The sequence below is a fragment of the Harpegnathos saltator genome, unplaced genomic scaffold (genome assembly GCF_003227715.2).
Source record: "Harpegnathos saltator strain DR-91 unplaced genomic scaffold, Hsal_v8.6 scaffold839, whole genome shotgun sequence".
In the NCBI taxonomy this organism is placed as follows: Eukaryota; Metazoa; Arthropoda; class Insecta; order Hymenoptera; family Formicidae; genus Harpegnathos; species Harpegnathos saltator.
Genome location: NW_020230692.1, coordinates 233,437 through 247,676, shown reverse-complemented (window position 1 = coordinate 247,676; position 14,240 = coordinate 233,437). Strand labels below are relative to the sequence as shown.

The following is a 14,240-nucleotide window of genomic DNA, read 5'->3' as shown; positions in this document are numbered from 1 at the left end:
TTCCTCCGTCGGTCGTGTTCGTGAGTGAATTCCTGCCGTGATGAAGCAGCGAGGAACCAACGACAGCACACCGACTGCAGTGAGTAAATTCATTTATATTTTATTCACTCAACTCCAGCTGTTCATTTATTCACGATAATTTGGTATCGCTCCCTCGTAATGATGGCGCTTTGATGAACTATTAACGACCATGTTAATGCGTTTCTGAAAATTAAATATAACGAAGCAGAATTTGCTTCAATTTTTATTCGGTAGATATCGCATCAATTTCGTTACCTTCGGCGTTTTCTCTATTCTCTTTATTTATTTCCTTCCTTTTTGTAACAATTGATGTGTCATTAAAATTTGTTCCCTTCTCTCGATATGTCTCCAGCAACAGATTGTTCATAATTTTATATATTTTACGAGGGACGTTTCCAACAGGAACGTAACCTTTCGTACACACGAAACGCAAAAGTTTTGTTTACGTATAATTTAAATTCTATTATTTTATACTTTCATAATTTTCATTATAATAATTCGCAATTGGTTATATTGTTTTAAAATGACGAGACTGCAATTGATTATTTCAAATTTTTGTTAAATGTTTTTATAGAATTATCGTGTTAGTTTCTGATTTAATAATGTTTGTTAAGACATTAATTATAACTTGACGGAGAAGCACCCATAACAAGATATTAATAAAACAGGTTATATCATATATAATAATATCATGATAAATAATAGAGTTTATGAAACTATCGCGTATAATTACAAAATTACGTTAATGCAAGAAAATGTACACGTGAGATAATTTCTCGATTTCCATGGGGAAAGGAATCGAAAGCAATTATCTCGCTATTGTCCATGAATATAAAACGCACATAAATATAAAAGTAAAATATAAAGCGGGGCGTCTCATTGCGAAACTGTCGAAATGAGAACTTACCAAGATGCATGTAGCTCGAAAGTCGATTCACATAGTCTCACGAAGCTCGTAGCATCGCGAATACGTCACTGTCATACGAGGGCAGAACCGCGGAAATTCGCTACACGGAAATTACTGCGCCGGTGAAGTACAGTATGTTAATTTTGTTGAAGCCTGTCCGGTTGTGTTGCTCTCTCTCTCTCTCTCTCTCTCTCTCTCTCTCTCTCTCTCTCTCTCTCTCTCTCTCTCTCTCTCTCTCTCTCTCTCCCTCTCTCCCTCTCTCCCTCTCTCTCTCTCTCCCTCTCTCCCTCTCTCCCTCTCTCCCTCTCTCTCTCCCCCTCTCTCTCTCTCTCTCTCTCTCTCTCCCCCTCTCTCTCCCTCCCTCTCTCTCTCTCTCTCTCTCTCTCTCTCTCTCTCTCTCTCTCTCTCTCTCTCTCTCTCTCTCTCTCTCTCTCTCTCGTCACTCGTGCCCATCGCGTGCGCATTGAAACGTTAACTTTGCATTTTTATGAAAACGAAGCCAACACACTTTGCGAGTGCGTGACATCTAAAAGCCGATCCGATTTTCACGACGAAATTCCGAGAGCTCATTTCGCGCGCGACTCGCCCGCGTCGCGATTTCGGCTGCGTTTTCTCTCTACGCTCTTTGATATATCGATAATTGCTTCGGAGAATATTATTCCCGTCGAGCCCGCGAGCGGACCGAGCGGAACTTATATCGATCGATTTACACCCCGATGGAACGCTTTTGCAATCTCATCCGCTGCCATGGCTACCTAACGCGGCAACTTTCCTCTTCTCCTTCCTCGTCTCCCGCTTTCTCTCTCTCTCTCTCTCTCTCTCTCTCTCTCTCTCTCTCTCTCTCTCTCTCTCACTCTCTCTCTCTCTCTCTCTCTCTCTCTCTCTCTCTCTCTCTCTCTCTCTCTCTCTCTCTCTCTCTCTCTCCGCCATTTCTTAACTGCAAACAACGCGGCGCTGCCGCGTGCACTCACAAAGACTCATTTTTCTCGATCCAACCGCGGCTTGTTCGAAAGTCTAAGATCGATGGGCGAATACACTCCGTTTCACCGTGTCCGCGACTTTTCGCGTAAAACTTTTATCTGCTAACCCAGTGGCAGACCCTTTAAAAGCTTTCGCACGGCGATAAACTTTTCGGCCGGAACTTCAAACATATCGAAAAATTGCACGCACGTACGTACGAGCAAATGTCACTTTTTTCCTCTCTCTCTTTCTCTTATTTTTTTCATTTTTTTTTTTTTGAAGCAATTTCTTTCGCTTTAATAATCACGAGTGACTGGCTAAGCTTGAAACTCGAGCACGAAGCTAATCTAATATATCGTGGACTTTTCTCGCACTACTCTCTGAGTGCCTTATGACTTTTCTCGCGTTTTTGTCTTCCGCTTTTCTCTCTTCTTCCCTCTCTTTTTTCCTCGACGACGAGATATATTCGCCTCTGTGAGCGCGCGTGCACGTTTCCGTGTCGTACGAAAAAAAAAATTTAGATCAAAAGGCGCAGACTGCAGTCGCGAATTCGCAGTAGAAAGGGTAAGCCGAGGGATGGGTTGGATGTAATTGACCTCGGCAGGAACAAAGCTCGCTCATTAATCAACGGTGACGTAGGGCTGACGTCACGTCCCACGGGCTGGTGCAATGCAGGCGAGCTTGCTGGTCCATTTATTTACCATTAACGGCTCATTAGCGTACCGGCATTTTCCTGTCCGACTCCTCTGCAATTGCAGCCACTCTTTTCTCGTGTTCCCACCGGCTCGTCTGGTATGCGCGCGATACCTTGCACCGTCGATGATTTTTCCGTCGTTTCCACCTATTTTTCCCCAACCGCCCCCTCTACAAGCTTCAATCTCTATCACCCGCGAGACCGATACTTTCGCGGAATATTTGCACGGAAATGTAAGATATTTAAACTACGTGTAACCGAAAGAGCCAAACGTATCGACGAGTTCTCTCTCAGTGGTATTGACATCCCTTACAAGTAAAAATCTCCCAACAATTCGCCAGTACGAGCAGACGGGGCGAAATTGTCATCAATTCGCCCGAGGTACCGTTTATAATGTAATACCGAATTAATCTGGCTACGTAAAGCCGCGCGCGTCGAGATAACATAAACCTTCCGAATTTATTACGCGCCGGTCGGGGCGGGCGACGGAATATAATTAAAGAACTTTGTAATATCCCCCGTTGAAATTATTCAGTTCATTTAGTAATTAACGCGAGACAAAGGGAAATCGGGTTACTTTTCGTTGCGCGCGCGGACGCGTGCTAAGACAATACGCGACGACAGTGAGGTAGGTAAAATTAAAAGCTGTCGCAAAATATAAGCGTGCGCGCGTATAAAAAGAATATATATATATATATAAATATATGAGAATATATATATATATATATATATACTCTCCTCTCTTCTCTCTTCTCTCTTGTCGCCGTGACGTGCGCTTTGAATCTGGCATGTAAAGGCAGTTGCTGCAGGCTCCCAGACGATGTTTGGTCTCAGATAGCTCTGACGGGCCAGGAAGTTTAATTACGCGGAGACGTGACAGCGCCGAGCGAGGAACTTGGGAGATACACCCATCTGATGTGCTTCGGTTCATCCTTGACCATTTCGTTCTGTATACGTTTGACTTTACGTACCGTGCAATAAGCGTCGAGCAAGAGAGAGTCTTCGGCTCGGATGGCCGGGCAACAATATTTGCTTTCCGACAAAATTGAAATCCTACGGCCCGCAGCCCGTCGGCAGACACCGCGCGCGCACACACAGACACACATGGGCCGGAATATAAAACTCCTTCCGCCGCGCCGGCGAGATGAGTCGTCGCGCTCTCGCCAAAACAGAGTTTCGTTTTCCAAATCGACCTTTTTCACGCGAGCGTGCACGCGGCCGAAACGGCCGAACGCACGAAAAGCGGACGCGCCGCGCATTTCATACGCGCCGGCGAAATTAATCGGACCCTCGCGCGAGCCTGCAATTTAACGGCTTGACTCGCGCGCACGAAATTCAGCAAAGTCAATTACACGTTGAAGTCGCGTGATTTTCCATTACATAAATCTGCCGATCCGAACGGAAGAACGGAGCAATGAATCGGTCGTTTACGAAACGTCCCGCTCTCCCAGCGCCACGCGTTACAACCGGCCGGCAAAAATTTATTTACAACGCGTACAGTGCGTTTCGGCATTAATATCGGAAGTGGGATTTGCATATCGTAAATTTCGTCGGGAGAGTCGCGTAACAAAATAATAAATTTCCGGTCGCGATTACAATTGCATATTACTCTATCGGGCTCGCGGCGCACGTGGCGACGTATAAAGGCTATTGCGAGCGAGCGTGTTGTCAGCGAGAGAGAGAGAGAGAGAGAGAGAGAGAGCGACTCGCCAAAGTATCGATTTATAAAGACGGCTCCGGGCGGATCTTTTCACCCGTCGCTACGTGCGCGGTCCATTCAGCCGCGTCATCGCCAAAACTCCCGTCGCCGAGGCCATCACGCGCGCGTCGGTCGCGCGCGAAAGGAGCATCGCCGTTTCCTGGGTTGGTCAGCCTCTCGTCTACCTTCGCTATTTTCGCCAACAGCGCAATGGGAATAAAACGACGTCGGACGAATAAAGCTCCACGGGAGGGAGGGCCTCATATTGGCCCGACAAATAACGTGCGTATTCGATACACGTAGGAACGTTACGGTAATAAAAGGAGGTAATAACTTGGACGCACGCGCGCGCACGCTCGTGCACGAATGTATCCGTTTCGTATACGCGGCCGTTCCTCGCTCTCACACCATTGACTCGTCTTCTTGCGCCAACGCGGCCAACTTGTCCCAACGTGGATCTAATGCGTCGCGATCCACGGGGGTTTCACGGTAGATAAAAATAAGCGCCCGGACGCGGACGCGATTTAATATCTCGCAGCGCTTTATCCAAGCGAGCGAGCGAGCGAGAGAGAGAGAGAGAGAGAGAGAGGGAGGGAGAAAGAGAGAGAGAGGGAGAGAGGGAGAGAGAGAGAGAGAGAGAGAGAGAGAGAGCGCCTCCCGGGGGAGTTTTATCGTAACGACGATGCATCACGAGCACGTATATAGCTGGATAGAAAGTGCGGGGTCGTTAATTTAACCGGCCGATTGTATACGTAAATCCGCTTTACACGAAGATAATAGATTGGCGATGTAACTACAGCCAAAGATCCGCGGCAGCGGCGGCGCGTGTGAATAACGCGAGCGGATCGCGCGCGCACGTCGAGGATGATTTAATCAGACTCTCGATGATTTCGGCCGAGATCGACGCGGCGGTTAATGGTCGAGCCGCGGTCGGCCATTGGGGGATGAATCGAGATTATATCTGACGTCGGGGCGCGCACACGATTCTCGGCGCTACGTCTCCGGCCGGTCGTTCATTGTCTTTCACAATACACGATTCCGATCTCTCGCGGTGTTAGCTGTCGGCCGCACGCCGCTAGGCGACCCGTCAATGCTTAAAAGATCCGCGGGCCTTCGGGAAGGAGGTTAAGGGTCATTAGGCACGTGAAGGCGTGACTCGCGTATTCCGGGGCCGTAATACGGCGGACACGGCGATCACGCAGCCGCACTCGATGCAACGGGACGTACATTCATCCGTTCCCGGTTGCCGAGCCGTCACGACGAGCCAGGATAATGTCCGGATTCATATTCCCACGTGGTTCCCGGATCATGCGGATCCGCCCGGCCATTATCGGCAAATCCGCCTATCGAAAATGTGATAGCCGACTTTCGCGCCGCGCCGCGCCACGCCGCGCACAATGCATTTACGAACGTTCTTCGCACATCTTGTCACGGCTGGCATGAGTTATAGAGCCGTGAGAGTCAATCGAGCGAACTTAAAGTACAGAAAAGGAATAGTTGTCGCCGGCCATAGGGTCGGCTCGTGCTTCTAGCGTCTCTAATGGCACGGAAGGACGTTATAACGAAAGAGGAATTTCGCGCGAGTTCAAAGATCTCGGCGACGAGAGATTTACTAGCTCCACGTGACTGGAATGCCGCGCGCCATCGTGCAATTTTCCTTTTGCTCTTCCTCCTGTCCTCTTTTTTTTTTCGGCACGAAATATCGGCGCGAACACGGCCGCGGGAGATATCTCTCTCTCTCTCTCTCTCTCTCTCTCTCTCTCTCTCTCTCTCTCGACGTGGCAAAATTGTCTCGATACTTCAAAGGAGTTATTATGCAGATAGCACTCGTGCGCGCCGGCGAACGCCGAGGCGCAGGCAGAGGCGAAACGACCCTGCGCGCGACGTAATAATACAAAATTCAGAATTTCCGTCTCTCCGCTCGCACCCTTCGCGCGTCGGCATTCCGTAGCAGCGGTGGAATAAGGGCTATTTCAATTGTGGCGCGCTCAAACCGCCGGCAATTACCGTTAGAATTACACGATACTTACTGGAGCGCCGAAATTCTGCATTGCAGCGGGTTCCATTATTTCCAGGCGTCGCCGGCTACAAGGTGAGAGAGTGTTGCTGCGCGTTCATTGTGAACCGAACATAATACTGGCGACTCTTCAAAACCACCTGCGCGCGCGGCGTGCTGGATTTGCTCAGGTGTACGTGTCGACACACGGCACACGCGCGCGTGTTGCTGCACCTTGAAAAGAATCGTTCGCCCGCGCTCGATTGTTTATCTCGTGCCACCTAATTCGACGCTGTCTCTATTTCGGTGCCGCGTACCGCGATTATGCATCGCATCGATGAAAATACCCATGGTGTGTCTCACGCTCTCATTCGGGACAAAGTTACAACAGAGGTAAAAGTATTATAAAATTCACGCTAAATGATTAGAGAAACTTGCATAAGCCGGAAAGTTATTGTGACGCATGTGACTTTAAATAGACTTAAAATTCTGCGCAATTGGATTATCAGGATTTTTTTCGCGCCCGATATTATTTTATTCACTCAAAAAAGTATTCTATTTGTAAAGTGATTTTTTCCATAATCTCATATTCTAAGCGAAGCCTATTGCAGAAAAAGAATCCCTCTTTCGGTAAAGCGATGAAAGAGAGCCACTCATCTTTATTAGATATTATTCTAACTGTTTTCCTCTTGTTTCAAGAGAATTCCGTCTTATATCAATTAATTTTCCTCTGCCATATGCTCATGGGTCAGAATATTTAGAACGCTTTTTAAAACAGATATGTATGTTGCTCTAACATATAACGAAGATAATTTGCTCATATTTGGTCAAATACAGTTTGAATACAGTTTGAGTCAAATATAGTTTGAATCTATTGCAAGAAGTTAAATAATATATTCTTTCTTTCAACTATTTTTCACAAAATTGGTTATGATGAACATCTTTGTTATATAATAGCTATAAAGTCCGTAACAAAACTGATTGGAAATTTATTTGTTATGATGATCTTACTTCATTCGTGCCTACTTATTGTAGAACTGAAGCCAGAAGCATCTATATATATCTATATATGCATATAAGTGCATCTATATATATATATATATTACTTTTCGCTATACATAATAATAATTTTTTCAAATTAACCAATATAATCAGTAAGAATAAAGTACAGTAAAAATAGATAATAATCCGTTAAAAAAAAATTAAATAATCTGTGTATAAGAAGAAATTTATATTAAAATCAATAAGATTTGCATTATACATATAACATATAATCCCTCTAACTTTAAGAATAATATATTTATAATATTTTCTTCTTAATCTTAGAGGAATCCTTTTGAGACCATATATAAAAATAAAATTCTCTAAAATTTATATGATTCCGCTTATTCTGAAATTACTTTTTTGGGGGTATTGTTTACTAATTATTCAAAGTAGAGGGAACGATCCTGTCGAAACGGTACATTTGCAGCACAATGGTGGCTCTTTGTTGTTGATGTCTCGAAAAGAACCCATTAATATGATTAGAAAATACTAATAACCTTGCAGCGAACGTTAAGGCTATTATGCCGGTCTATGTACAAAGGCGAATGCGATTAACAGCCTTAAACGGTAATTCTCTCTTCGGTGAGCCAACTTTTCTCACCGCGTTTATTCGTATGACCACGGCATATTACCCTGGTCTATCATCGCGATTACCGCGATGGCAAACACAAATTACGAGCGCACGTACTTAATGAAAATTATGGCCGCGCTATCATGTTAGTTCCGGCCGAAGTTTGTCGACCTATTCTTGCCGCGCTCGCGCGGGAGGAAGGGCCATCTGTAAATTTGCTGTAGCCCGGTCGACGAGACCGCAATTTTGGCCGGACAACCATAATTAAACGAGGGAAAACTGGATAATTGATTAGGTGTGGGTAGCTTAGGATCGCCAATATTGGCAATGACCGGATACCGGTGCATAAATCAAACGTACGTATACCGGCTATATATGTATATAAACATACACTTTATTATGATAATTTATAATTGCCGTATTCACAATGAATATGAGTAATAATAACGTATCGTAATTAGATATACAAACTGGTCTATTGGATAGTAACCTAGACTAATCAATCGCGGCTAATTATACACGGCCCACGTACAACCTTCGATACGGGACTTCCGTAACGGTGACGCGAATTGTTTTCAATTTTGTATCTTCTTGATGTTTTTTTCTGCTCTTTCGTTCGCTAGCGAGCAAATCGACGCGATGCTAAATGCTCTCGTCGAAATATTCTGCCGTCAGTCTCGTGCGCACGATGATAACGCTGATCAACGGTCGGACTTGCCGCTGATCGGCCGCAGACGCGCTCTTGAGAAACACATCGCCACGTATGGTGAAGAGGGAAATGAATCGAATCCCATAATACAGTCGCTGGAGTTTACTCGCATGAAAAATACGGGGTCTCAATTCCTGCAGCTGTACGAATCGGAAATCATACTCGGCTGGTGTTATACGTGTCCGATCATTCTCAATGTTCGATCATTACGTAATATCACAAAATTGTCTTCACTAATATAGCAGAATAGACGTTATCTGTCACGAATAATGTAATTCGTCATATGCGCAGCTATATGCTATACCTCGAGGAATTTATGAATGAAACGTGGGTGGTGCGCTAAGTGGTTGCTTATCTCATCGTTAAAACTGGGGAAACGTCTAAGGCTTAAATGTACGAAAAATAGAATGCCAGCTCACTTCCGTATATTATATTAAACGCATTAGCTTCCATTATTTTGTATCTTACCTTAATTAATGAGCAACTCCTACGATCTCCTATTTTAATAACTCCATCCGCATGGTTCCGAGGGGAAGCTTGATTTTTCCGCTCTTACAAACGATGATAATGTGCGTGCATGAAATTTACGCGATTCTGATTAACGCTGGGCGCACGAGTAATATGTGATTTCGTTATATACACAAGCTTTATTAATTGAGTTCAACTGAGATGCTCTTCCAATTTAAACGGCCGTCAAGTTGAGCTAATAGGAGATAATACATGTTTGATAATTTGATATAATTTGCACATTAGAATAGGTAAAAAATATACGTTATTTCTCTCAAAAGTCACTTGAATGCAATCGAGATCGTGAGTAATTGAGAGTCAAACGTATCTTGTTCAACGATAGCCACTTTATTCAACGTTCAGCACGTCGGGACGAAATGTCAGAATAAAAATGTTGGAGCTGCGGACGCCAAGCGCGCAGCAGAGTTGCACAAAGAAAGACACTGTAACCGAAAGTGTAACTTCATACATATGGATGCATTGCCATTTCCATACACCATTATAGTCTAGGTCTCATTCGCGTTTCGTTGCATTTCTTCCATTATCCGCGGCAATTCGCGAAAGTACCATCTGGCCATTGCAATCGGATAGCCAAAATTTATTTATTCGGGCTTGTTAGAACGTTATCATACGACAGTGATTTTATATTAGAGAAGTTTAATAAGCATCGCCAAACTTTCGATGTAACATTTCTGTATACAAGTATGTACATTGGTCTTCTATTAAGTTTTAACAAGTTTCGCGAGTACTCGTAAAGCGACGTCCGGATAACAAAGGAAAAGAAACAAAGAAACAAAGAAGACGAAATCTCTCCATGTATGCGTCACGTCAACACTCGGACAGAAATATATCTCATTTATCTCGTCTCGGACAGTTACTAATCGCGAAAGGATCTCCCGTCTTCGTTCGCCTGTCCGAAACATCTGCGGTAATATTTTATTTAGCTCTAATAGCCCCTCGGCAATTTTATTACTCCATGTCGATGTATTATCGTACAATCTCGTCGGCAACTTCCAGTTTAATTAAAAAAGGATGAAGAAATTCGCAGCGGTGTAATTAAAACAGCGGCCGTGCAAGTTTTTATACACCGAGTGGCCGCGTCTTACACAGCCAACACAAAGTTTATAACGAAAATTTATAAGTATCGAAAGAAGTTTCGCAAAGTCTTCTTTACGACATACTCGCAGCGAAACGTTGCCATACCAAGCTCATCGAAGAATGTGTTTCTTTGAAATTGTTAATCTTCCCTCCACTCCTTCTTTTCTTTTTCCCTTTTTTTTTTTTTCATACAAAAGCCATACCAAACGCCGCAGATTAGCGGTACACTCATTATCCTAGTATTGGCACCGTATATTTACGTGCGTAAAATTGCGTGTCCACGAGAGAGGTACACAAAGAACGATCCGAGAAAGAGTATTAAAAGTATGTACAGCACTCGCGTTTCATACTTGCACTCGGCGCTACGATCATTGTCGTGGGAAAAAAATAAAGTTCGGCGCCACGATTTTGTTTGTCCTCCCCCTTTTTTCTTCCTTCTCGTTTCCTCGCGTACCACGCGACTCCCATTGTCGGCGTTAAGCGGCAGGAAAAATATAACGTATATCTCGATGAATGTGCTATGTTCGTCGATATCTCGGTGAATGAGCTGTTTGTTGACAATACATATCGAATGCTCTCAAGCGGACGCTTCGACAAAGAAATCGATTTATTTATTTTTTTTTTTTTTTTAGCGCGAATGATACAGCTAACCGGCCACGTTAAATGTTTCTCTGGGGATCATAGATTCGCTCGGTGTGCACCCGCGCCTCCCTTCACCCCGCCGTCGCGCCGAAGCTTCTTCGTCAAAATATTTCCCGAGGAAAGAGCCCCTTCGATCTCTGTTGCGGCGACGCGTTGTTTAATAAAAGACTGGTTACCTCTAATATTACGTGTAATAATGGCAGCGCCGTGTCGCTCCTCTGTCGGGACAGACATCGCAAAAACGTTGAAAGCACACACGAGATACAGCGAATATTTATAGAAACACGTCATGTACTATATGCGACTACATTACCAATTACGATTATCACGTTCCGAAACTATAAGAGAGACACGCGCCGGGACGTACACAAAGCTCGGCATCGCATCCTCGTCTTTGCGTTTAATCGACGAGCGCGAAGGACGACTCGCACACGCGGTCGTTCCGTCGCTTGACCGCTCGAATCTCCCTTGGTCCTCTCTCGTTGAAATATCCTTACTCGACAAATTCAAAAGTGGCAAAATAATTTCGTGTATAATTCAATTCTAACGTACTCCTTCATCTTCATCCTTGTCTCGCGCGCATCGGCGTTCGTCCTGACGTCAGCGCTCTGTAACGCGCTGGATCCGGTCAGTCGTTTCGGCTCTGCTCTCGCCGAGTTGTTTCCGCGAAGGATCGCACCTCGTGGTCCGACATTGATGAGACACCGCCGATGTCGCGAAGAATGCGAAGACACGTGAATTTACGTGCCTTCATCCACTTCGATATCGTGAATGACCCGTGACGGGCCGCGGCGAGCTTGCATGACCCGATTGCGCATAAACACGGCATACGAAAAATATTCAGATATTCCACTATAGTAGAACTGTCTCTCTCTCTCTCTCTCTCTCTCTCACACACACACACATACATACACACACAAAAGCCCCGTCTTCGTCACTGACGAGCGTCGGACGAGGCTCTGCGGAGCGTTCCTCCTCTTCATCTCACACGGTCCGTGATTGCCAGCTGGCGAACGAGCAGGAGGTAGACCCGTTCCCCGGTTCGCGCGGACTAAAGGGTCTCCAGTAGATTCTGAACAAGCAGGGCGGGCGCGGTCACGCGCGCCTTACCTTTTCTCGCTTGTCTGCAGGCACGCACGTTGCAACGCGGCGCCCGTTGCAGCTGTTCCGACTTGTTGCTGTCTTGTTCGAGCTGCACCGACACACTGGCTACGCGCGGCCTCGAACACCCGTTCTCCTGCAACAGACAATTGGCCGATGCTCGGGCGGAATATTGCGCGCGACCCCCGTGATTTGCCGGATTGCGCCGCGCGTATCGGCCGCGCGCGCTTTTACGTGGCTGTTCCGTGCGACTCGCTCCGCGAATGCAAACGCCGAGTGTGCGGCAAAGGATCTTCCTTCCGACGTGAAAAGACAAGAGCCGATGCTCGACGAGCGATGCTGAGTGATTAGAGGTCCGGGCCTCTGCAATCGCGAGAGAGTTAAGTAGTTAATGGCGACGATGAAGTGCGCTAATTAATTAGCGCGCCGTCGAGGCTGAATAGCGATGACGGTACTAATGGCGAATGTCAGTTTAAACGACGGAAGTCTCGAGTCTGGATCAAATGCAGTTTCAGAATTATGAAACTTTAGCGCGGAGTTTACTCGCCGGCGCACGTCATGTTTTCCGTCGTGACTGATGTTGCCCGCGCGCGCGCAACATGTAACGCGCAGACATCCATGACAATAGCCGTAGTATTCCGCTTCCTCCTGACGTGAATGAAAATTAGCGTGCGACTAAATACGAGCGATATGTATATCACGCGCGTGTGGAATCTCGCTTTTTCGATCGGCTGTACCTCTGTTGGCGCTTTTGCCGAGGAACAATTAAACTGGAAACTCCTCCCGGAGAATATCCGGGACCGAAATGAAGCTCGCGACTTTCGGGGCACCCTGTATGCAGAAATGTGTGTGCGCGCGGCGCGATTAAAAGACTTCGGACGCAATTGCTGAGATTATCGCGGGGAAATTCTCGTGACCGTTCCACGTTGCGTCATGACATTCACGTCACTCGTAAGTAGTTCACGACGACTCGTAAGTAGCTGGGCGGCGAAGATTAAGCGATTTGTGTGTGTACTTCTTTATGCGCGTATTCTCTTTGGATGGGGCGAAGGAAGGCGGGCTCTGCTTTTTTCTCCACTCGCATGACCTCGCAAACCGTACGCGGTTATCTTCAGAGTTGCCTCATAAATGTTCCAACAAAAGGGTACCCCGTACGATTATTATCAGCGCGCACGTGATAATTATAAGGGCGACTTAATCCGGGCAGAATGGTAAGAGGACAACGTGTGCCCAAGTGCGCAAGTTTTTACGACTTAAATCTTTAATGGGTGGAACGAGTCGTGCCCGAGGCAGCCAAGTCGCCGCGGGAACGAGACCGGAATGAAAAATGAGGGAAACCGAGGGAAAAGGGAGCCTACTAAAAAGCGGACTATATATATTTAATTAGAATTATGCTGATACGACGTGACCGAAGAATCTTAATCAATCTCGCGAGCGAGCTCGAAGAAAGCCCGAGTAAAGACCGGGATCGCGTGGATCGTAGCGTGGTGGCGGCGCTAAGTTTGCGGGATCATCTGCGCCGATAAGCGCGGAAAATCCGCCGCGGAGGGCCGAGGCGAATGGCGGTGACAGGAACCCGACGGAGCTCGCGACTGTCACGCGGTGCTCGCGTGTTGTCAAAATTACTAACCGATATGCAGAGGTTCCGTTGATGCTGATGAGCTCGCTGGCGAGACTCGCTTTGCAGCTCCCACGCGCGAATGTACAGATCGCCGCGGTAGATGAAGCCTCCTCGTTTCGCCCGTAACATCAAATGCCACCTGAAACAGAGAAGAAAATAAAATTCCGCATTGTTCGAGCGGCTGCTTGCCGCAGCGAGCGGCGACGGCGAATTCCGGAATATGCCGTCGCGACGCGAAAGAGACGTCTCTCTTTCGGCGACTCGCCTGTCGCGCGCGAGTTGCCTGTCGAGCTCTCGACGGCCAGCTGATGGCCGGGAGAGAGACAGGGCCGCGTTAAAATTCCCCGGCGACGGCGTGTCGCGTTTTCACGGCCATGAAGCGGCCGTCTCATCATTCAACATCCGTTCGCATCGTCCGTAAAATAAATTCGTAGGTGGCATATCCTTTTTACGCGTCACTTGCCGGCTCAGTCGCTTCCTGATCTACCTATTCCCGAGCGTCGTGTTTACGAGCCGTAAAAGAGGGAGAACAGGGCAACTTGATGGACGAGAGTGATACAAAGATGCGCGCGCGCGATCGTACATATCCGTCGATACATTTGACTCGCGAGCTCGAGCGTTGGGAATGATTTGGGCCGCACGCTCGAGAAATATCCAGCAGGAAACCTCA

At 46.6% G+C, this 14,240-nt stretch overlaps 1 protein-coding gene across 3 annotated transcripts in view; it reads right to left on the bottom strand.

The window, feature by feature from the left end:
* Window positions 1-9,037: 9,037 nt before the first annotated feature.
* The window catches only part of LOC105185998 (transmembrane and TPR repeat-containing protein 1), a 190,477-nt gene continuing 185,274 nt past the window's right edge, over window positions 9,038-14,240 (bottom strand). For all 3 annotated transcript variants that reach the window (XM_025307220.1, XM_019842724.2, XM_025307219.1), the window contains 2 exons: window positions 13,580-13,709; window positions 9,038-12,085 (listed from right to left, as the gene is read on the bottom strand). In XM_025307220.1, the coding sequence (XP_025163005.1) occupies window positions 11,900-12,085; window positions 13,580-13,709 (316 nt within the window). In that variant the 3' untranslated portion in view covers window positions 9,038-11,899. The remainder of the gene's footprint in view (window positions 12,086-13,579; window positions 13,710-14,240) is intronic.